Genomic DNA, 23,744 nt, shown 5'->3' with positions numbered 1-23,744 from the left:
AGAATCCGTTTGTATTGCATATGGTGCAGGCAAGCATGTGCACAGATACAAGGCCCGGTAGCTGTAGTGAGTGCAGGACGTATCCATTGCTTCACCAGCAGCAATGTGCAGGTGGAGACTCAGCAGACGCAGGGCATATCAGGTCAGCTGCTGCAAAAGTGTTGTCAACGTAGAGCAGGAAAACCTCTGTCATCCCTTTTGCTTTCTCAATTTCATCCAAAAACGATCAGCGTAAAATTGCACCCTCATACGCGTCCAAAATCCACAAAACAGGTCCAATTTTCCCTTTTCTCTTCTGTTACTTTTTTAAGCATCTCTCCATTGGCAAAAAAGAAAAAGTTGTGCATATTCCTTTTGCAATTATAATAATCCAAAAAACTTTAAGCTCAAGGCAGAAAAAATGGATATCCCAGAAAATTTGAAGGATTTTCTGAACAAATCTCCATGAAGAACCATTAAAAAAACAAAACAAAAAAAAACAACACACAGCATTGTCTGGCTCTTGCTTGCTCCACGTCCCTTCCCTTCCCAAAAAATATGGGAGTGGAGCAGAGAAGAGTGTGTGAGTGTGTCTGCTTTGCCTGCCTGCCGCAGTGCAGAGCGACTGGCTTGGAGAAGTGAGGGAGGCAAAACGCAGACTGTTGCTAACTCTGTTGTGGCAGACTGGCAGAAAGTGTACCAGTGTGTGTGGAGCCTGCTGCAGCAGTCATCTAAGGTCACGAGTCACTGTCACCTGCATGCTGCAGACACAAAGCCTCACCACATTCCCAAATTTTTACTTTAATGCATGGCTCTTTACCTTTTTTGAACTGAATTTTGCTGTATGTTAAACACACCCATGGTGTAGTTATTACATGTGCAAGATAATGTGAGATTTAACGCCTGTACAATGCACTGTAAATACTCCGTGAAGTGATACCACTGGAAATTGAAGCACTGACCCACAATTGCATGGCAATCAAACAATGAAGCATAGAATGGATGTTCTTATTTGGAAATTAACCCTCATTTTTTGCAAAAAATCTTGATGAAATGTGCAATCTGGATTTGAACCGGATGAAACCCAGTGGGGGTAATTAATGAACCAACCCAACATAACTGAGTCAAGTTTTGTAAAGATTGGTCAATTATAAACCGTAATATGATTTTTTTTTTAATTTCCAGTGATGAGATATATTGATCCAGATCCCCTCATCAATGGCTAAAATTTTGTAAAAACCCAAGAAGTACTTTCACATAATCTTGCAAACAGAAAAACAAATAAATAAACGCAGGGGAACACTCCTTGTCGGAGGTAACAAACTATATATGCATCTGACAAAGACATGATTTAATAGATGGCTGACTGGTCATATATAAATATGTATGTATATATTATATGTACATTTATATATATATATAAATGTACTTATAAAAGCCAAATCTTTTTTTATTATGACTTTTTTCACAAAATAAAAAGAATATATATATATAGACGCCCTGTCCCCACTGCTGTTCTGCATAGGTCTGAACCCCCTCAGCCAAATCATCAACAAGACTGGCTATGGATACCGACTCAGGAACGGGGCCACCATCAGTCACCTCCTCTACATGGATGACATCAAGCTGTACGCTAAGAATGAGCGAGACATCGACTCACTGATCCATACCACCCGGATATACAGTGCAGACATTGGGGTGTCATTCGGACTAGAGAAATGTGGTCGGATGGTGACTAAGAGAGGGAAGGTAGTCCACACTGAAGGGGTCTCACTCCCAGAAGGAACAATAGCAGACATTGAGGACAGATACAAGTACCTCGGAATCCCACAAGCAAATGGCAACCTCGAAGAGGTGACAAGGAAAGCGGCTACGGCCAAATGCCTCCAACGAGTACGGCAGGTCCTAAGAAGCCAGCTCAATGGCAAGAACAAGTTCCGGGCAATAAACAGCTACGCCCTGCCAGTAATCAGATACCCTGCAGGAATAATAAGCTGGCCAAAGGATGAGATGCAGACCACAGATGTTAAGACGCAAAAGCTCCTAACCTTGCACGGAGGGTTCCACCCCAAATCCAGCACCCAGAGACTGTACGTTAGCCGGAAGGAAGGAGGCCGAGGACTAGTGAGTGTGAGAGCCACTATCCAGGATGAAACATCCAAGATCCATAAGTACATCAAGGACAAGGCTCCAACAGATGACGTGCTCAGTGAATGTCTCAGACAATGGGGAACAGAAGATGAAGTGCTGGAGGTTCCGTCATGGGAGGACAAGCCCCTACACGGGATGTACCACCGAAACATAACTGAAGTGGCGGATATCAAGAAATCCTACCAATGGCTAGACAGAGCCGGACTAAAGGACAGCACAGAGGCACTCATCATGGCTGCACAGGAGCAGGCCTTGAGCACCAGAGCAATAGAGTCCCAGATCTACCACACCAGACAAGACCCCAGGTGTAGACTGTGCAAAGAGGCCAATGAGACAATCCAGCACATAACTGCAGGGTGTAAGACGCTGGCAGGGAAAGCTTACATGGAGTGCCATAACCAAGTGACTGGTATAGTGTACAGGAACATCTGTGCAGAGTATGGGCTGGAAACCCCAAGGTCAAAGTGGGAAACACCTCCAAAGGTGGTAGAGAATGACTGAGCCAAGATCCTGTGGGACTTCCAGATACAGACGGACAGAATGGTAATGGCGAACCAACCAGACATTGTGGTGGTGGACAAAGAGCAGAGGAAAGCCGTTGTGGTCGACATAGCAATACCAAGCGACTTCAACATCAGGAAAAAGGAACACGAGAAACTAGAGAAATACCAGGGGCTCAGAGAAGAGTTGGAGAAAACCTGGAGGGTGAAGGCATCAGTGGTGCCCGTGGTCATTGGGGCACTCGGGGCAGTGACCCCCAAACTGGAGGAGTGGCTCCAGCAGATCCCAGGAAATACATCAGACTTCTCGGTCCAGAAAAGTGCAGTTCTAGGAACAGCAAAGATACTGTGCAGAACCCTCAAGCTCCCAGGCCTCTGGTAGAGGACCCGAGCTTGGAGGAAAAAAGAGACTGCCCGCGGAGGGTGAGGAAGAGTTTTTTTTTTTTTTATATATATAAGTAATATCACATGAGAGGGAGTGCTGTTGTGATGAAATATCAGCACTGGTGTGATTGCATCACTTCCATATTTACTTCCGTAAACATTGTGGGGTCATGTGTTACCTTAGGACCTCTTCTGCGCATGCGTGTCACTTCAGGGTCTCATTCCGTTCATACTCCAAACTGATTGAAGACACATTTCATATGTTATATGAACGGCCACACACACAAAAAAATAGCAGTTTTAATTGTGCATTAAGACCTGCAGTGTGAACATAGTGACAGCGTACTGCGGTGTGTAGCCCGAGATGTAACGGTAATAACTGGGTTTCAGTCACGTGGTAATGATGGCGTGCGACTCAACAGTGAAAACCTCATTTTTTTCTTAAAGAAATTACACATTTACGTTTGTTTTAGTGATAAGCACTGATTTTATTAACAAACAACTGATTATCTCAACATCAGATCAGCGCACGGGTAACAAGCCAACGTCAAACACAAACAGCGGCACAATGCACGCAAGGGACCCATCGGATCTATTCACATAATCCATGTATTAAAGATAAAGATAATCCATGTTATTGTGCAGCAAAAGGAATGTTTCAACGATGTATTCCTTTATAATTCTCCTAAATATCTGTCTGAAACCCGACCCCTCCGGTGGGTTGGGTCGGGTATCCATCCTCTAGTCCCAGCATCAGCTGTGCTCCCATCCTAAAGAGTTGATGTGCACCCCCGCTACGGCTTGGCTGATGACTGCAGTTACACTAAACATTATGCAGTCTGATTTCTAGATTACTGCCCTATGCTCCTTTAAGTCAAGAAATAATGAAAACCTCAATGTTAAATATCAAATTCTTTGTTATACTATTCAAAGAGTGGAAATGAAGTGGAAAGGAAACTCCATAGCTGAGTCCTGGCTGAACCCACATTTTAACTGCAAGCTTTATACCCAAATTTACTGTAATTCAATTATTCAGCACGATTATGTTATTAATGTCTGATAAAGAGATAAGATAACCCCCTTTCCTGAGGAGTAAAATGATATTGTATACAAGACCTTTGACCTTTCACTTGGGCTTTGTCTTTGATGAATATTTCCTGTTTTGTTGTGATTGTTAATTGGTGGTCCATTGTGTCATGTCACGCAATGACTTAAAAAATTGAGATAATATCAAATATGTGTCTTAAAGGTACAGTCCGCAACTCTCAGATCACTCTCTCCCTCCCTCCCCGCTGCTCTCTTGCCCTGCCTCCAACTTTCCAAAGTCCCTCCCTCAGAGGAGCTAACAAGCTAACGTTAGTCCGACAGCAACATCACAGTAATATCATCACAGTAATATAACATGCTCTGTTAAAAGCATATTACTGCAGTGCTTCTCTCTCTCTCTCTCTATGTGCACACACCTCAGCAGCAGCAGCAACAACACAGTGTCACTTACAGCTGCCCACATGGAGGCTGCTGTGCGCACACAAACAACACATGCACCACAGAGTTCTAGTGTAACAATTACAAATCAAACATAATGTAAATCAAGCAGCAGTAATTACCTTTCAAGCAGAAAAGTCACCAATTCCATCATCCCCGGGAAAGGGGCAGGGCCTGTGAGCAACAGCTGTCAGACAGCCCATTAAACACCTCTTGGTCGCGGTGCATTCTGTCAATCTGCCAAAGGCTGCAGGAGCAGCAGGAGGGACTCAATTAGCCTGTTTATTTCACACAGCCTCATGTAAAGCTTTCCTTACATAGTGGCAGCTTTAGCAAATATGACAAAAAGTCACTTTTATAAGAGTTGCAGACTGCACCTTTAATGCACTAAAACCAAGTGTTAGGCATTGCATTTATGCATAGGACTACTTTCTATCAGAACAAAATCATTGTATTCGGTAGCTGCTCTGAAAATGTATTAATGAGCCTTTATGTATAAGAGTTGCAGACTGCACCTTTAAGGGCAAGGCGAGGAAAAGACCTAAAACATTTCAAATTACTAGCTTACACTAAATGAACGAGCTAACAGGTGTGCACCGCAACCCTAAACCATCAGGAAGTGACAGTTTGTAACTCTTACCCAGTGTTTCTATTTCTTCACACTCTGAGGTGTTTTTGATGTAACTGTGCTGATCCAAGTCCCTCTTTTCATTTTCTTTATCTAATGTACAACCTCATCACCAGTTACATATTTTACACGTTTTTTTGGGGGGGAGATTGGAGGCAAACTCTCTTCCACCTCTTTAAGGTGTCTTCTGAATCCCACTACAGCCCTCTTTTTAGCATCCTTGTTTTCTCAGTCAGACATATTTCTGAAAGTTATCTGATTTGTTTTTTGGTGGGTCATTTTTCATTTGACAAAAATAAATAAACAAATAAATAAATAATCTAAAATTATGCCTGTTCTCTTACTTTACGACCCACTTGTTCATGCTAGGGTGAGAGTTTAAGCTCTCTCCTTTTTTTTTTTTTTTTAAAAAGACTTAACTCTTACATTTGATTTAATTGTTGTTTTGTTTCTGTTTATTTTTTTTTGAATGTTTTAATGTCTAATTCTATGTTTATGTCTAGTTTCTCTTGATATTTGTAATCAAAACTTTAGCCAGCCAGTGTTTTCAGGTTGCTTTGCTAAGCACAGCCTTGTGTTGTCTTTGCAACAGTAAAGGTTCCATATGAGACTGAAAGGAATCTGAAATACACTGAAATGCACTTTGACATACGCACGCACGCACGCACGCACGCACGCACTCACACACACACACACACCCACACACACACACACACACACACACACACACACACACACACACACACACACACACACACACACACACACACACACACACACACACACACACACAGCTTGTCAGGTGCAAAGCAGTCACTAATTAGTGAGAGAGCACTTTGTCACTTTGCTAACAGTTCATTATACCCAATATGTTTCTGATATAAACCAGACAATAGAAATTCAATACATTAACGCTCAAGAAATCCAACAGTATGCTCCTGACTCTACCATGTGATTATTAACACAATTGGCACTAATGTTCGTAAGTAATTGATAAAAGTCTAAATAAATAAATAAATATACATTGCACGCTCATTTACACAAACATCCTAATTATTAATAATATAGCAGATGAAATCTACCATAATATGCAACTCATTGTGAAAGTTTGGGCCAATCTCCGAAATTCTAGCTTTATGATAGAAAGCCAGCTGTGTAACAAATCCAGTCCAGAAAAAAAAAAAAAAAAAAATCCTGAAAATTCCAACAGTCAACTTTCAGTGGTATTATGTCAGCATGAAATTGATTGGGAACGACATTAAATAACCCTCAAAGTTGTGAGCCAGAGAACAGGAGAAAGCAGGGTCAGCTAATACAAAAGCTTTCAGATAAGCTGAAGAACAATATGTTAATATTATTTTCTTTTTTTCAGGAAATGTAATTTGATCTCCTGAGATGTTTTAACCACCAACTGTCAGTCTTCCTCAGAGGGATATACTGATCGTTTACACGTGTTTTTATGAGTTCTTCGTGGCCACGCCCCCTGTTCCCTGTTGGTCTCTGGAGAAGAGAGTCCCAGGTATGGTAGAGTAGGAATGTTCCCTCATCCCTGTTGATGTCAGGAAGTGGAGCTTTAACATCACTAGGAATGATGGAACTTTTTGATATTATTTTACATACCATTTTTTTAAAAAGAAGACTGAATGAACTTGCTGAAATAGCAGAAGAACACCTCAAAGAGAACTACATGAAATGGGTTTACAGAGCAGAGTAGCTGGACTTAAACTAAATTTCATCAGATGCAGTGGTGTAAAACAAACCAACGCTGGACTGTAGAGCAGTGGATCATGTGTTTTTTTCTAATATGAGCTATGCTTCTCCTTCTAACAATCTGGTGGATGACTGTGTTTTGCAGTCCATAAAGCAGTACTTGTCACTGTCTTGTGCCAGTGTAACGTATGGTGGAGGGGAGATGATGGAGTCTGGTTCTTTTGGTTTCAGACAAAGGAGTTCCTCATGTTTAAGCCTACATAGACATAGACAATTTCATTCTCTTCATTTTTTGTGAACAATATCAAAATGGCGCATTTGTGTTCCAACAAGACTAAACTAACAGTGCACAAAAAACTTATAAACCAGGTCCACAACAAAAATAAATCTATATACTGTATATATATATAAACCAGTTTCGTGAAAAAATCCAGATTTTGTCATCCAACACACCTGTGTACCTGCGTGTTTGCGTGTGTTTATCATTTGAACATGGAAGTAGTTAATCTCAGGAGATGAGAAGCACACACACGCTGCTGACTTCTCACCTGAGGTTCACTCCTGGGAAACCTCCATATGTGTCATCTGTGCATTGTGCCTTGGGCGGGATTGAAGGAAGCTCGGGGGACATATGCCCCCACCTACAACACACACACACACACACACACACACACTGAAGCTAAACACTGGGCTGAAGGTGACCTCGTGTCTCTTGATACTTGGCTTCTGTTAAAGCTCAGAGATGACAACTTTTGATACACACGCAGCTACATGAACAACATGCCATTGGAGATCCAGGGAAAGATGCAGTCTTGTCACGCATGCTTATGCACTTAACCACACACATTAATATGCAGATAAAATTTATACTTTTTTACCACGTTTATGTAATGCTTGAGTACACACTCCACATTTATTTTTCATTTGATTACAGGTATTTAAAATAATAATTATTATTTACCTAATTTTTTTTTTAATTTAATCAAGATTTACAATTGCCAGCAAGTGTGTCCCTCCATGTTATGGGGGGAGATGCTTTAACATGGAGGGACACACTTGCTGGCAATTGTAAATCACTAACTTAGACACAGGTAGGACAGAATATAATGATACATATGGAAATGAGAAATAATAATATCAATAAAAACAGTTGGATTGGTACATTTGTTTTCATTCCTATTTGTGAAGCCATTTTTTAAAATTTATTTTGCTGCCCCCCCTGGCAATAATCTAAAAGTCCGCCTATGGGCAGAGGTATGCAATAGACAAACTCTAACCTGAGTCCACCCACGGTACTAGGTTTTCATGTCTCTCTGCTGCATTAGAGCTGATTACAAGAAATGACTCATCACCAGGCTTTCTGTTGAGCTGGATGATTATTGTAATGTAAAAGAATATATTAAATCTTTTAAAACGAATCAATTTTGTGTAAAACTTGGTGAATCGGTTAGATTTTTACAAGGAACCAGTGCTCGTACATAGTTTTATGGTCACACTGAGAAGAATAAAGAATATTATTATTCATCAATTTTGTGTAGCGCTTTTTTGGGTACTCAAGGTCGCTTTACAATGAGGGGAGCAGTGTTGAGGTTTGGTGCCTTGCTCAAGGGTACCTCGGCAGTGCTACCAGAACAACTTCCATTTTTTAGGTCTGCACTAGGACTTGAGCCAGCGACCATCCAGTTCCCAACCTATGTCCCTACGGACTGAGCCACTGCCGCCCCAAATAAACATAAAACACTTGGAAACTGTCATTTTTGCTTTGCACGTGCACATGTTTGGGTAACAGCATGAGAATTTTTTTTTACATATATTATACACGTACGGCAACATATATTTGCTTTAGGCTCATGAAGCAGTTCTAAATATTTTGCATTGTTGTTCAGTTATCACAGAAAGTAGTCAAACAGATTAATATGAGGAAAATTCTCTGATTTTATTCACTGGTTGGTTAGCCAGACTTGTACCAACTCAAATGTGTGTGTGTGTGTGTGTGTGTTTGTATAAGTGTTTCACTTAATCACTACCTTGGTAGTGTAATCCTGCCAGTGTTTGCTCTTCCCTTCAGAAACAACCTTGAAATGCGACAGATGTTCAAACTCACCTTGCTGAACTTCACAAATCAAAGCTGGACCACTAATAATGAGCTCTTGTCAGTTGAGAAAATGGAGAGATTGTGGGAGTAAAGCACACACACGCACGCACGCACACACACACACATACACACATCACCAATCATTAACAGCTAAACTGGGGTCATACTTTGCAGCTGCTCTTTCTGGATAAGATAAGACGTTACTGCTGAGAGAGAGTGTGTGCTTGTTCTTGAATGTGTGTTTATGTTTGCATCTTTGTATCTGTGCCTGAAAACACCTGTTCAAACAAAGTGTCAGAAATATGACAGAATAAATACATTTCACATGTACAGTAACTAGCCATCTGTCTCTTACTGGGTTGTAAAAAAAGGCTCCATTGGGAACCCTGACTTTGATGACAGCACAAATGTTATAAACCAGGAAGACAAACTTCCAGAATGCCCTGAGGTTTGGGAAAACATGAGTTTCATAGCTTATTTCCAAGTTGATATGTGGCTTTTTGCTCCTTGATAAACTGTTCTAAGGAAAGCAGCGGGGAGCCATTCGGTAATTCATTTTGATTTCGGCATGTCTGCCATCTGCTACACTGTGTACTGTGTACAGAGGGACCTTTATTTATTTATTTTTATTTTTTTGCATTCACAATAATATCACTTTGTTTTTACAAAAAAATCTCTAATTTTATATTCGCTAAAGCCAATGTTGAGGAGTCGACTCGTGAAGGTGGTGTACAGTATATGTTAAGTGTGAAAAGATGCAATTAAGTGTTAGAAGTTAATCCTTCAAACTACTCGAGTTAACTTTAAACCTCTGTGTTCATTTTTAAAGCAAATTTGAATTAAATTCTAGTTACAATCTTTTAATGAGAATTTTATTTAGTTTTAGCATCAGACTTCTAAAAAAATATTTTAGTCTAGTCTAACTGACTAAATTCAAAATACACACTGGCCCCTTACTAAATACAGTATCAATCACTGATTGGATGAATTCATTTTACTTAAAGAGGCCGGGGATGATAACTATTATTTTTTTAAACTGTACCTGCATTTCATCCAAAATTTGTTCTCATCCTGATGTCAGTGTGCCCCAAAAACATTGCCAAAATTACCGAACTGGTATTTTTACACATTGAAAGCTGTGCCAAAACATTGGTAGATGTTGAGTTTGTGGATTTCCACGGAAATGCCCTAATATGGCCAAAATGTAATATCTTGTTGAGTGACATCATATTGCGGGGAACACAATAAACAAAACAAAACAAAAATGGCGTCAAGCAATTCATTGTCTTGTCTGGTGAAGAAAAAGAAGAAATCATGCTAAAAATGAAGTAAAAACCCTTTTTAATGGAACTTATCTGCTTCGGGCCAGCTTTGCTTCTGTCTACAAGATTCTCAATCCCACATTGCAATGCGTGAAACTTTTTCCAAGGTTGAGTCACATGGCCATTTGTCAACAAACCCAATGTTTGTGATGAATTCAAAAACCTTCAACATTTGTGAGTAGATTCTCTAGATTTTTGGCAGAAGAAGACTGCAGTTGCTTAAATTGCGTTCGGAGTGCACTGTGCGCAGAGTCCGCCCAAGCGTGTTTGAGCATTTGGTGTGAACAATCACAGTACCATAATCAGAATCACTTGTTCAGATAACTGTGAATATCTTGCAAAGAGGATATTTAGTGCTGGCAGAGGTTTGATCTCTCTGAGTTATAGTCATGTTGTCTAAATTTGCTTCTGGTCTTAGTTTAGTTTTGGTATGGTGAAAAGAAAGTTCTAAATAATCCGGATTTTTGGGCCGATCATCTATCAGTAAGTTTGAAAAAAAAAAAACCAATCATATAAGTAGGGATGGGTACCAAATTTTTTTTTTTTTTTTTTGGGTACCGACTGAATTCATTCGGTACTACAATATACTAATTCACGGAAAATCAAACAGTACCATGTTTTGGTACCTTTCTTGTGACAGTGAGGGAATGTAAATGTACCTGAACATGACACTGCATGCAAAGGAGCATCAAGACGTCAGTACCTGGTTGAGTAAACATGGCTAATAATAAACAGTCCAAGGTATGGCTCAGCTTTTTAAAATGCGATGCACCTGCAAAAAACAATGCAGGTGTAAACGTGAGCTTCACTCCAGCACTTGAAAACCATTTAATTTAGTCCCCTGAACAGCAAGCTGTGTTGACGACAAGAGTTGGAGATCAAACTGCTGAGGCAGGTGACACTGGAACTACGTGAAGCCTGCAAAGAGATGTTTCCTAGTTCTGTGGGATCAGAAAACCCACTGTTGCTTATAGTCTGTATTCACAGGTGCACCGCGGAGGTGGGGCGTGCACATACACACGCACACGCTTCTGTGTCCACCATCCTCCTGAAACTGACAGAAGAGTTTGGTATTAAAGCTAAAGTAAACAGAAACGCTCCACTCTTAGGACTCTCCCATTTACCATGTAGTTGCAAGGGCTGAATAATCAAAACAAGCTCACACACACACGCACACGCACACACACACACACACACACACACACACAGACGTAAACAGCAGACGCTACTCCTGCTTTCAGAGCCGGTAGACTTGGTAAGTAGACCAGGCTCAGCCACTATGCTCCGACTGAGAGACATTTTTGCTGTTTGCACATACTTTTCACCTCTGTGCACAAATGAGAGTGAAATACTATCAAGCTGTGTCACATAGAGCAAACATGTCGGTGGTGTGGAACTGTATAAAAGTGTAAATGACAAAGATTGAACAATGCAGTGAGAGCATCAACAGAAAGTTGCATCACAACAATGACGTCATTGATTAGATCGGCAAATTAAGACATTACAGCCGATCACAATAATTGCATAAAATGCTAAATATCGGCTGATCCAATATAGCTGATCAGATTGGAGTAAAGCCTAGTGAAAAGTTTGAGTCTGCCAAAACTATGATTAAAATAGTCAACAAAGCCTGCTCCATACTGAGATCAAACGTGACTGTGTCAGGCCAACTACTAAATACACAATGACATCACACCGATGGTGCCAGTGGATGTGAGAAAAGAAGGCCAGCATCACAGTCAGTCACCTTCTTTAGCCCCACTTTGTGCTAATGTTATCCAAATGCTGACCTCACCATGACCCCCCACCCCCTACTGAGGTATTCCCGATCATACAACCTTGCTTGCATGGATAGTATAGCAGGAATGCAGATATGCTTCATTTAGTTTGTGTTCCCTATGTTCTCTACCCGGTTATCCTGTTAGGGTTGTTTTGTGCTGGAGCCTATTCCAGCTTTCTTATTGAAGAAAGCTGGGATAGTGCACACATACACACACCTGGGTAAACCAGAATAGCCGGGGAAAATCCACAACGGTGTAGGAAGAGGAATAATTACAGAAAAGGCTTGTGGCATGACAATTTGGTTTCTGATTACCTAAACCGTATACAGTCACTTCTTTCTATTTCCATCTATCTTCTAATTCCTGTATCCAAAACAGCTCAAACACTTTTTTTTTTAAACAGTCAGAACTAAATCTGCGAAGGGTCAACCCACAGCTCGGATTAACAGCACCGTCAGGCAGAGTTAAGCCTTGAGTGTTCATATAACGGTGTTGGGTTTCATTAATGCTGGTAAATTTCAATGAAAGACAATATCATATAATGTCTCGTTAGGTTTAAAAGTATTTTTTAATCATCAACCATAGGATTCATGATATCATATCATTTAAGGGTAAAACTATTTCCCTGGTAATAAAGAAACTAAATTACTAAATTCATTCTAAGCACAGTTTGCAACAGCCGGTCAGTGAACACCTACATCAATATTTAAACATGGGAAGATTTTAAGCTTTAATGAAACTGGCTGGGTGTACTCTGAATGAGTGGCTGGCCATATGCTGTCAGTGTTCTGAATAACAGATGACCACAGATCAGATTTATCTTCGAGGGTAGATGGGGAGAGAAAAGAAACTGAGATGGAGGTGGGTTTGTTGGCAACAACCTTAATTTATATTCATGGATGAAAAACATACTGACCTAAGCTGTCGAGAAAAGCTGCAGACAGAGAAAGAAAAGCTGAGAGACATGGAGCAGACTGACAGATGGATGAGAACATAGCGAAAAAGTGAACCGAAATTTATTCTAGGCAATTTGAAAGAGAGGACAGAACATCAACACATATTTTTGTCCAACTGGAATTCTATTCTTCTCATACTTCTCACAAAACCTGACTTCATTAATTTATCATCAGCTGTCATTTGAAAGGTATGCAGCTACGCGGCGTTAAACTAGATACAATGGTCAAAATTACCTCTTAAAAGTTTGTTTTCATCTTCACATAAGCATTGTTTGTCAACATTTTTGTGCATTGCATTGTGGGATGTGGAGTAAAAGAGACGTGTGCATGGAGTGTTTTTGCTTCAGTCTGATATCAAATAAATAAAATACCAGGAACAAACGTACAAAAATGATGTCAGACAAATTACTGTCCTTTTTGTCTGGCGAAGAAACTCAAGAAATCACGGGAAGAATGAAGTAAAAACCGTTTACGGGACTCAATATCCGACAATGCATGTGCAAAAATGTCAACAACAAAAACAAATCAAGTTTTTAGGTTGGACCAACTTTCTCGTGGCAGTTTTGACTGTTTGACTTTGTTTTTGGAGTAAATGATGTTCAATTCATTGGTATTTGAAGCATACACTATGATTGAATCTAATAAAAAAAAGCATTATTGGGGAGTAGCAGCTTTAAAACATTTTAGACTTACATGTTTCTCCTTTATATTGATATTGAACACTTCATTGTCATAATCTTTAAATGTGACCATTTCTCACAGACATCATGAACTTGGGCAGACGGTGTAGTGTGGAAAGAGAGACAAAGAAAGTTGGAGGATTTAGAGCGAGGGTTGAAAAAGGAGGGGTGTGGAGGAGAAGAGCAAAAGGAACACCTGTTGAGATTAGGGGTTGGCACGCGACCTACTTCAACTCGCGTGGCAGCTGCAGCTAGCTCCAACAATGGCAGTAAAAGAGAGCGGACGAAGAGAGTGAGAGGGAAGTTTGAATGCACCACAGGGGTGGGGGGGGGGCATACTTAATTTAACACTGAGTTTTGTATCCCTCCCTGTCACTCTCTCTGTGTATGTGTATGTATGTGAAACATAGATTTGCCAAAGGAAAAAAAAAAAGTCCATTCTAGTACACGCAATAGACCAAACTCTAATGTGTGTGGTTTAATAGATCTTTCAGAATAGATTGGACACGCCCAAGGCACTGAATGAGGTGTTACTTTAAAAAAATTGCCCCCTCCCACGTTTATTGTTGGTTGTAAAATATTGCCACGGTTCCCTTGCATACAGTAAACGTATAAACTTCAAAAGGAAGAGACCAAATCTTGCACAAATGGAACTTAATTCATTTTCCACAAAAGCTTTTGTTTAAAATAAAAGATTTGTCAAAATGTACATTTTTATTCCTCAAAATAAAATAACACCAATGAATTCAATTCAAAATACAAAAAAATAATCAGGCTCTAAGTATCGATAAATTTATGAACTCTAAAACAGTGCTATGTGGGTAACAATGTAATAAGTAGAAACCCCAACCTGAACCAAAGAAAGTGGTAAAATAACCTGCGTTCATTGCTGTTTTGGTACGGTACATTACGTTTAATCTGATTCTGATTAGTCAGCTATGATGTGATGCATTTGATTGTTGTCTGGTCATTTAATTTTTTTGTAGTTTCACAATGTCTGTTGATCATTTTAAAACTAATAATAATAATTGACTCAATATCTGCTGGGTGTAGAAATGTAATACATTACTTTACTTCTTTTAAAACGTACTTAAGTACAAGTTAAATTACTGATTTAGAAAGTACTCATAAAAGCAACTCAATTACAGTAACGTGGGTACTTGTAATCCATTATTTTCACCTCTGATCTTCAATACTAAAGACTGAGTTAATACCAGCCTGTTTTTCCCCAACTTTTCCATGATAATGTGGGTTCTTCATAAAAACTACACTATAAATCAAACATGCACAGAGTTTTTGTTATTAAAACGCTAAGAACAGCCCTGCTTCTCCGTCATGCAAGTCATAATGCATTTGGACTATTTATTTTGTATTTTCTGTTATTACAAACAGGTTTTGTGGAACACTGCGAGTTTACGAGTTAACATTCTTATCACTATTGCAGTTCTGCTCCATGAACACACAAATTGGAGCCCAATTACCCATTGCTCCTCTTGGATACACTGCAGATATGAGGCGATATTGAATATAATTGTACTCAGTCAATTGCATCCAGTGGTGTTGGTGACTGTACTTTCATGTTAATTTCCCTGTGGCGCTCCAAGTCACCTCTTACACATACTATAATTTTATTAAGACAGAGAACATCCAACCATCTCTCAAAAAAGAAACACCAGATTTTCAGTTCCTGTTTTAATGGATTTTTTTTAAATCTGCAAATGTGAACTGATATTTTTAACAATCCCACTTTGCTTTGTGTTAGTTGATTTCACAGCCTGTTTCAGCTCAACACATTCAAGTGTGGCTACTCAATTTCAATGCACACACACTGACTGACACTTACACACTGTACTGTACACCAGCATTGGCTGGTCGCTGCCCTGTCACACACAGACATTATGTAACTCGCCCCTTGTAACTGTTCTCTGTGCTCTGGCTGATCTCTTTTACCCCTCTTTAAATTAATGCTGCACAGCCATGCACTCAGTGTCCTCTCCGGCTCTGCGACGCCATCTAGCGGTGACTATGGCCCGTATAATGCTTTCGTTCCTTCTGGTGCAGACACTGAACAACAAAATGTTTGACAGGAAGAAGTAGATTAAACCCTTGTAAACAAATAGTTGGGTACATGTTAATGGAAGTTTTAAAGATACCCCCACCAAAAAAGAACAAAAAAAAGTTATTTCTAACAAATAGAAATTATAAATCAAACAAACAAAAATCCATCCCTTAACAAAGAAAAAATGTTTTTTTTTTAAAATTTATTTATTTTAAATAGTTAAAATAAGTTAAACAAGCAATCTTTCTTTTTGAATGATAATGTATACACTATTTTTTCTCCCTAAAGCCTCTTTCAGTATAATTATTATATGTTTTGTCATAACAAACTGCATCCAACGACTCTTTTGTGATTTAAAAAAAAAAAAAAAAACGAAAAAAAATAATATTTTGAGGTGGGTATGTGGTGTGTGTGCGTTCACAGGTAATTTTCACACACTGCGCCAGTTTTTTTTTTTTTGTTTTTGCTTCCTTCTCTTTTCTGTCTGGAGGCGCAGAAAGAGCGCGTTCAACAACCAACCCCGCCTGAGAGAGAGAGAGAGAGAGAGAGAGAGAGAGAGAGAGAGAGAGAGAGAGAGAGAGAGAGAGAGAGAGAGAGAGAGGGGGGGGGGGGGGGGGGGTGTGCACTGCCTGTCGTGGACCTTCTTTCACACTAACCTAACGATCATGATGTGTTCAACAGACATTTTCCTGTTTGTGATGCCAACAGTAAAAAAAAAAAAAAAAAGAACTAGCGCAACTGGTGTATGACGATACCTTTCAATCTTACACTGGGATCACTTGTGGGTAAACACACACACACACAAAAAAAAAAAAACCTGTTCATGACACTGTATGATCATGCTTTAGATAATAATTTTTATCTATCATCAGTCAAATTGTTTATCTGTTTACTCTTCACTGTGCCTTTAATACATTGTAAACATGAGGTAATCTCTTACACACCATCCACTACATTCCTCACCAGTGCAGGTGAAAGTGAATATTTTTCTGAAGGTACTTAAAAAAATTTTTTTTAAAAAAGTCCTAGCAGTACAAACTGTTCTCGTACTCTAACCGCCATATGGTAAAGTACATAGGCTACATAGCTTCCTATACAGCAAGCCGTACATGTTAATGGCATACACATGGGCTGGCAGTGAGAGGGAACATAAGCCAGTGTCTCTTTAAAAAAAATGAAGTTTCTTGTATTCTGGAATGAGGTCAGACACGAGGCTTCTCATTGCACGCGTTGATTATTATTAGATTCAATTTTGGGCCAATGGGAGCAGAGGTGGGCGTGATCTTGGCGCGCAGGCAGGGTAACGACAGCACGCCATTGGTGGATTTTTATCGCCGTTGTATCACGGGAAGGGATAAATGGAAGCGAGGGGGTTGAGTTTGGAGGGCTGCTTGAAACGCGACTGTAGGTCTGCAGATGGGAGGCGGACAGTGTGTCCCGCTGTAGATTCTTATTCCCTCTTCCCCAGGCCATGCGTGGCTGTTGTTAGTAGGAGAGGGACTAGAGACCAGCACTAACTTACACACTTTGTATGTGCCCAGACACATAGCGTGGCACTCTAGTCAGTGCCCAGCTGGCTTTAAGAAAGATCAAAACACAGGCTACATAGTGGATCGTGGGCTAAACCACCAGTCCTGGACATTAAAGCTTCTCCACGCATTTATAGCCTTTTTAAAGGCTACTTTGGACTCTCAAGTGTTGCCAAGTTTACTTCATCTCAGGAGTGACTTTTTACTGCACTGTTTCAACTCATCAGACTGAAGTGGAGAGAGAAAAAGAGCTGAGTTGGCTTTAAAGTAAAACCAGCGAAGCACCGAGAGAGAGTGGGGGAGACAGACCCGAGCACACGCTGTCCCCCTGTGAGAGCCACCAGGCAGGCAGCATGGTGCAGAAGATGAGCCACACGGAGAGCACCGCCGAGGCGCTCTCCTTCAGCGGGGATTCCAGCTCGGACTCCGGGACGTGCATGGACCTGGACCCCGCCGCTTCGCCTCACTCCCCCGGCTCCACAGCTTCCTCCACCTCCGGTGACAAGTTGGGGGAGAACCCGGCGTGGTGTAAAACTCCCAGCGGTCACATCAAGCGACCCATGAACGCATTCATGGTGTGGTCTCAGATAGAGAGGAGAAAGATCATGGAGCAGTCTCCAGACATGCACAACGCAGAGATTTCCAAGCGGCTGGGGAAGCGCTGGAAGCTGCTCAGAGACAGCGATAAGATCCCCTTCATCCGGGAGGCAGAGCGGCTACGGCTCAAGCACATGGCGGACTATCCCGACTACAAGTACCGGCCAAGAAAGAAGGTAAAGTCCAGCACGTCCAAGCCTGGGAGCAGCGGGGAAAAGGGAGAGAAACAGAACAGCAGCTCGACCAGCACCAGCACTAAGACGTCCTCGTCTTCGAGGAAGAGCGGATCCAAATCACCCAGCAGCAGCAGCAGACCCCACAAATCACTTTTCGGGAGCAGCAGCAGCACCAAAGCTTCACTGTACGCCTCTGAGCACCAGTCAGACCACCACCATAACTCCCTCTACAAGTCCAAATCCCTGTCCTCCGCAGCCAAGCACATACCGGAGGGTAAGAAGCCTAAGCGGGTCTACGTCTACGGGAACAGCGGGGCCAGCCTGAGCGTCAGCCCCGCGTCCTCCGTCGTGGTCCCCGCCAGCCCGACCCTTAGCAGCTCGGCCGACTCCAGCGACCCGCTGAGCCTGTACGAGGACGCATCCAGCGGCAGGGAGGACGGAGCAGAGTCCCCCGGCAGCAGCGGCGGCCTGGGCGGGCACACGTACAGCAGCCGGCGGGCTTCCTCACCCACTCCCTCCGGCTCGCATTCCTCCGCCTCGTCCCACTCCTCGTCCTCCTCTTCCTCTTCCTCGGAGGACGAAGAGTTCGAGGACGACCTGCTCGACATCACCCCGAGCCCCAGCTTTGATAGCATGTCGCTGGGGAGCTTCGGCTCCTCGGTTCTGGACAGAGACTGGGATTTGAACTTTGAGTCCGGCTCCGGGGGCTCCCACTTCGAGTTCCCCGACTACTGCACGCCGGAGGTCAGCGAGATGATCTCCGGGGACTGGCTGGAGTCCACCATCTCCAACCTGGTGTTCACGTATTGATGGCGCACACCGAGCGACGACCACAAACAAACACGGGTTCCAGCAGTTTGTGTGCACCATACGACGCTAAAAAAAACCCCAACGAGGCCCTTCTTCGCCGTCCCAGGCAAGAGCCGCGACTCCTTGGAAACTTTAATAGTCGCATTTCCTCGGGATGTGTGGACTGTGAGGGACTGGAAACTGCCACGGAAAGTGGAGGGACCAAGAACAGAGAGCAAAGCTGGGTAAATGTTGACGGTGAAAGGCTCAGACCGGGACTGTTTTCGACTGTACTGTGATTGATTTGCACGTAACACGGTCCGCCGTTCACCCAAATCAATGTTGTTGCTGATTTTCGAGAAAAAAAAAGGGACTCTTCAGACTTTTTATTATTCAATCGCCAAGTGAACTTCACCACTAGAAAAAGGTACAAAAAAAATGGGACATTTTTTATTGCGGTGGTTTGATAACGAGTGGGATTTTTAATAAAGCACCAAGGTGGGTTAATGTTAGGTTTTTTTTTTTTTTTTTTTTTTTTTTAAGCCGAATATTTTCTCAAAAGCAAAAAACCTGTAAAGTATGACAGCCTACTTTGGTTCTATCTGGGCTGAGACTTTTCGGTGGGACTGTTGCACACTTTAAAACTACTATTAGGGATTATTTGGTAGGTGGCGCTCCCTCCGGTTCTGCTCTCTCTCTGTTTTTTATTATTATAAAAAAAGGACATTGAAATAATCACCAGCTGTTGTAATCTTTAAGACTTCAGGACTCAAACTCAACTTCTCATCTGTGCTGAACTTTATATACACTTGTTCTCTGTGATTCAGGACCAAAATTCTTTAATGTTAATTTCAGATGATAGCTATAGAGAAATCCTCACTGCTTTTTTTCATCCTATAAGATTTGTTTTATTTTTATTTCATTTTTTTGTACTTGTATTCTGATGCCATTTTATAATGGAATGTTGTATTTATATACTGGGCCAAGCATTTTTGACTTTGAACAGTTTGATTTCTTAAATACATGATCTAGTCCTGTATTATTTCTGACACACTTTGTTTGTTTATATTGTTCGTGTCTGTAACATTTCCTTCTCAGGCCAAGGGCTAGAGTTTTAAATACACAACTTTTTTCATTTGTTTTTTATATTTAAATGTACACACTTTTGGACACATAAAAGAGAGGAAACAGTTTGATTATTTTCTCAGTGTATTTTTGTACAAATCTATATAGAAAAAAAAAAGGGGACTCAACAATCGGTTTGTGTAGCCTACTATTACAGCTGGATTTCCTAATTTTTAATACATTGGTAGACTGGTTTTAATGCTGCCTTCAAGTGCTTGTGGTAAATTCGTAATATTGTGCTACTTGGTTGCTAGATGAAGTGCTTTTTTTTCCTTTTTTTTTTTTTTTGTAAGTATAAGCAGCTGAACAGGCCTTCAAACACTGTCGTGCCCGTTTTAGTCTCTTAGTAATAGTTACCAATCTACTGCTTATTCTTAGATAAGGGGATCTGGATGAGGAGCAGCTTTAAATCAGGTATATAAACTCGTGTTACTATTCACTTGGCAGGTAAATTGAGTTTGAATACCACCAGCAAATACTCCCAAGACTCGTTTGACATCCAGCTCCCCTGCATTGGCAGTAGACTGCATGCGAAACACGCTAAAGTTGTTGTTAAAGCTCATTTGACGGTTTTTCCAACAGTACTTGAAAGCAGCACCGGTCTGGGTCAGCCTACGTTCTACGTTTACAGTGCCAGACGGCAGACTTCTTAAAGACACAGGAACGCATTATTTCTTGAAGCTGTCAGTTCAACAGCATCTTATTTAAAAGCAGCCACTCGCTCTTTACACTTTTCTGTCAGATATCATGCCTTTGACAACAAGAAGGAGATTGTAGCTTTAAATATGACTTTTTCTTGATGTTTTCATTAACTGATGTCACATTTGCCAATCAACCACTGGATTGAACAGGCTATCAATATAGCAAACAAGCAACAAGGATGATAACATCAAGCATATTCAAATTTCTGACTTGAGTTCCGCAAACACCTACTTGTACTGCGTTTCTCATTGTATTTGAATATATAATCTTTTCTACTTGTCGGCTAACTACTAGCTAATAATTGTTTTAGTATCTTTATGGCATGGTGAATAGCATTTGTATTTCAGATTCAGGTTATTAGCTGTTGTGTTTTTCAGAAAAAAAAAAAAAAGAAAAAGTGAGGAAAAACGATGAAACGTGAACTCGATCTTTGTATATTTGACTGTATCATAAAGCAAAAAGATTGTGTGTTTATGTACGTTGTTGCTATCAAGGACAGGCACTGTCAAGAACTGCTATCTTTTACACATCCTTACTTACATTTGAGATGGTCGGTTCAGACTGTTGTTTTTATATATATAAAAGCATTTTTAAATATATTAACTTTATTTTTCATCCATCCTGTGCAATATGCTGTGTAGAATTATCATTTATTGTCTCTAATCATGCCATAAAGAAAGGAACCGCCCTTTTTTTGAGACCCAGAGAAAGGGAGGGGAACTCATGCCAGCTAAAGTGTGTCTCTTCACTGCCTGTCAGATTGTTGATACAAACTTGTGTACAGAACTTTTTCAAAGAAGGAAATAAATATCAGCTGGAACTGAATTTCTTCAAGTATTCTTTGATTCCTTTGAACACTTCATTATATTGATTATCACAAGTACTGTTTTTCTTATACATTTGATCATTATTGTATCATGAAAGCATTAAACACCATTTTGGTAACCAGATAACAAAATAAGCATATACATATAAACACATACATGCCACCATATACATTTAATATACTTGCATTTGTTATTTACAATATATTGTAAAATCATTGTATTTTAGCTTTAAACTTTTAATGTGACTAGATGTAATCCTAGTTTTATAACTGACCTTTCCGGTTATTTTTAATTTTTATTTTACACGAGTTAAAACATTCTATAGATCTTATTAAAAATAGCTTTTTTTCCCCTTAGCCTCCACACACTCAAAATAGTTGTGATTCTGTGAAAATCCTTTGGGAAGCTTATAACATAAAAGTGGATTGCACAGATAGACATATTTATATTTACTTCGACAAAATCAATGAGATTGCCCTAACCCTATCGTGACATATTTTGATACGTTAACGTAGAGCTCCCATCAGGCTTAATTCTACATCATGCATTCGATGTGTGTCTCAGTATGGGAGTGTTGATCTGGGACCTGGATATCCCATACTTATGATTACAGAGCCATATGGTCAGATTAAGCTCTGGGTTTTAAAACACACACAAAAAAATCAAAACAAATGCACAATACATCTGTGTCATAAACTGTTTTCCACACTTGCTTTTTCCTCTCTTCAACCATCAGAAAGAAACACCATAAAGAGCTTGCTCTTATCTCTTCAAAGGACCATGGTGAATTGATTTGTGGCTTAAGGGGATGACAATCCAATGCATAATGCATCAACCTGAAACCACGTCGGTACATGGTGAAACAGGATAAATTTCACTGGTTACAGGGAACATCATAATAGTAGCTCAACCGATGTACGTCACATTTTGATTTGATGTGACATGTTTTGAGTGAAAACACTATCCTCTTAATGTTTTAATAAGCCTTTAACATTCTAAAGCACTATTTATTGCATAATATAATATTTGATAAGTGTTGATTCAACAATGATTGGGACAATGTAGGAAATATTTTATATTGGTTTTAAGAAAGTGTTGCTCATTTCAAGTAACACTGGCTTTAATTTAATTAATAAAAACCTGAGAATGATCAAGTAAACAGATGAGGCTTAAAACACAATGTTGAAACTGTTGCAATATTCTATTCTATTCTATTCTATTCTATTCTATTCTATTCTATTCTATCTATATCTTCTTGTTAGTACCTATGCTGCTTGCAGACAGTCATGATTACCCTTCCCCCTCTTCCAGACGCACTCTTATTGTGGGGGAAGGGTTGTTTCAGCAGCAGTCAGCCAAGGGCCCTCCAGCCTAGCTGACAAGCATGTCTGTCTGTCTGTCTGTCTGCAGAATGTGCATGTGTCTCGGAGGGCATGTGTGTGCATGCATGCATGTGCATTACACTACATGACATGGGCATCGCTTCATCTCAACTCCAGTCTCCAAATTGCAATCATAACTCTCCTTATAGATTTATCATACAAAAATATTGGCGAAGATAATGCATCACTACTTTTATTATGTACTTGAAAGATGATTTTTTATTTATTTTTTTAAACAACATTGTTTACTGTAATAAATTGTCTATCATTTAAAGACATGAAACTATTAGCCTCACTGAATATGCAGGACTGTTTTATGTTGTTTTTGTTCTCTTGATGACACTATGCATTTTTAATGCTGAAACTAGATGCAAAATTATACCAAGACGACAAGAATGCAAGTTTGCTTTACAACTTTATGAGTGTAATCATGTAGGATGGCAGCAGAGTACATAAAGAAAGATACAAAGCACCAAGCAAGCTGTAAACTACACTAATATAGGTGCTTGTGTGGTGTTATTTTTTAAATATACGAGACAGTCGGATTGTTGCAATATGCTTATACTTGTGAAAGAAAGACAGCAATTTCACACTGTTATATTACTGTACATCCGCCACAAATAACCTCATTAAATGTACATACAATAAATACATATTTCTGCAGCTTAAATGGCTGCAAAAAAAAAATCACTACAGTTACTTTTCTGCTTGTGGTTCAAACTGTTGTTTGTGTTTCACTTTATTTCCCAGCCTTCATGTGATAAATACACCTCATGCCGGGAGATAATATCTTTGGTGTGTAAAGCATAATCTTTGCAAATTTCCCGACAGTTCCTGAAGCTCTGTGCACTGCTGCTAAGCTGCTCTAAGCTGCATGGTGCCTGGTC

At 40.3% G+C, this 23,744-nt stretch overlaps 1 protein-coding gene across 1 annotated transcript; it reads left to right on the top strand.

Annotated features, from left to right (window-relative positions):
• The first annotated feature begins 17,100 nt into the window (after positions 1 to 17,100).
• sox4b (SRY-box transcription factor 4b) lies at positions 17,101 to 21,473 on the top strand. Its single transcript, XM_028470856.1, has one exon. The coding sequence runs from the start codon at positions 17,613 to 17,615 to the stop codon at positions 18,840 to 18,842; it is 1,230 nt and encodes a 409-aa protein (XP_028326657.1). The 5' UTR covers positions 17,101 to 17,612; the 3' UTR covers positions 18,843 to 21,473.
• Positions 21,474 to 23,744: the final 2,271 nt, after the last annotated feature.

This window comes from Gouania willdenowi, chromosome 16 (genome assembly GCF_900634775.1).
Source record: "Gouania willdenowi chromosome 16, fGouWil2.1, whole genome shotgun sequence".
In the NCBI taxonomy this organism is placed as follows: domain Eukaryota; kingdom Metazoa; phylum Chordata; class Actinopteri; order Blenniiformes; family Gobiesocidae; genus Gouania; species Gouania willdenowi.
The sequence above is the reverse complement of the archived record's forward strand: the minus strand, read 5'-3'. Positions and strand labels throughout refer to the sequence as shown.

What these genes read in the sequence shown, in the direction of transcription:
- sox4b (XM_028470856.1), top strand. Translation starts at nt 17,613, where the DNA reads ATGGTGCAGAAGATGAGCCACACGGAGAGCACCGCCGAGGCGCTCTCC.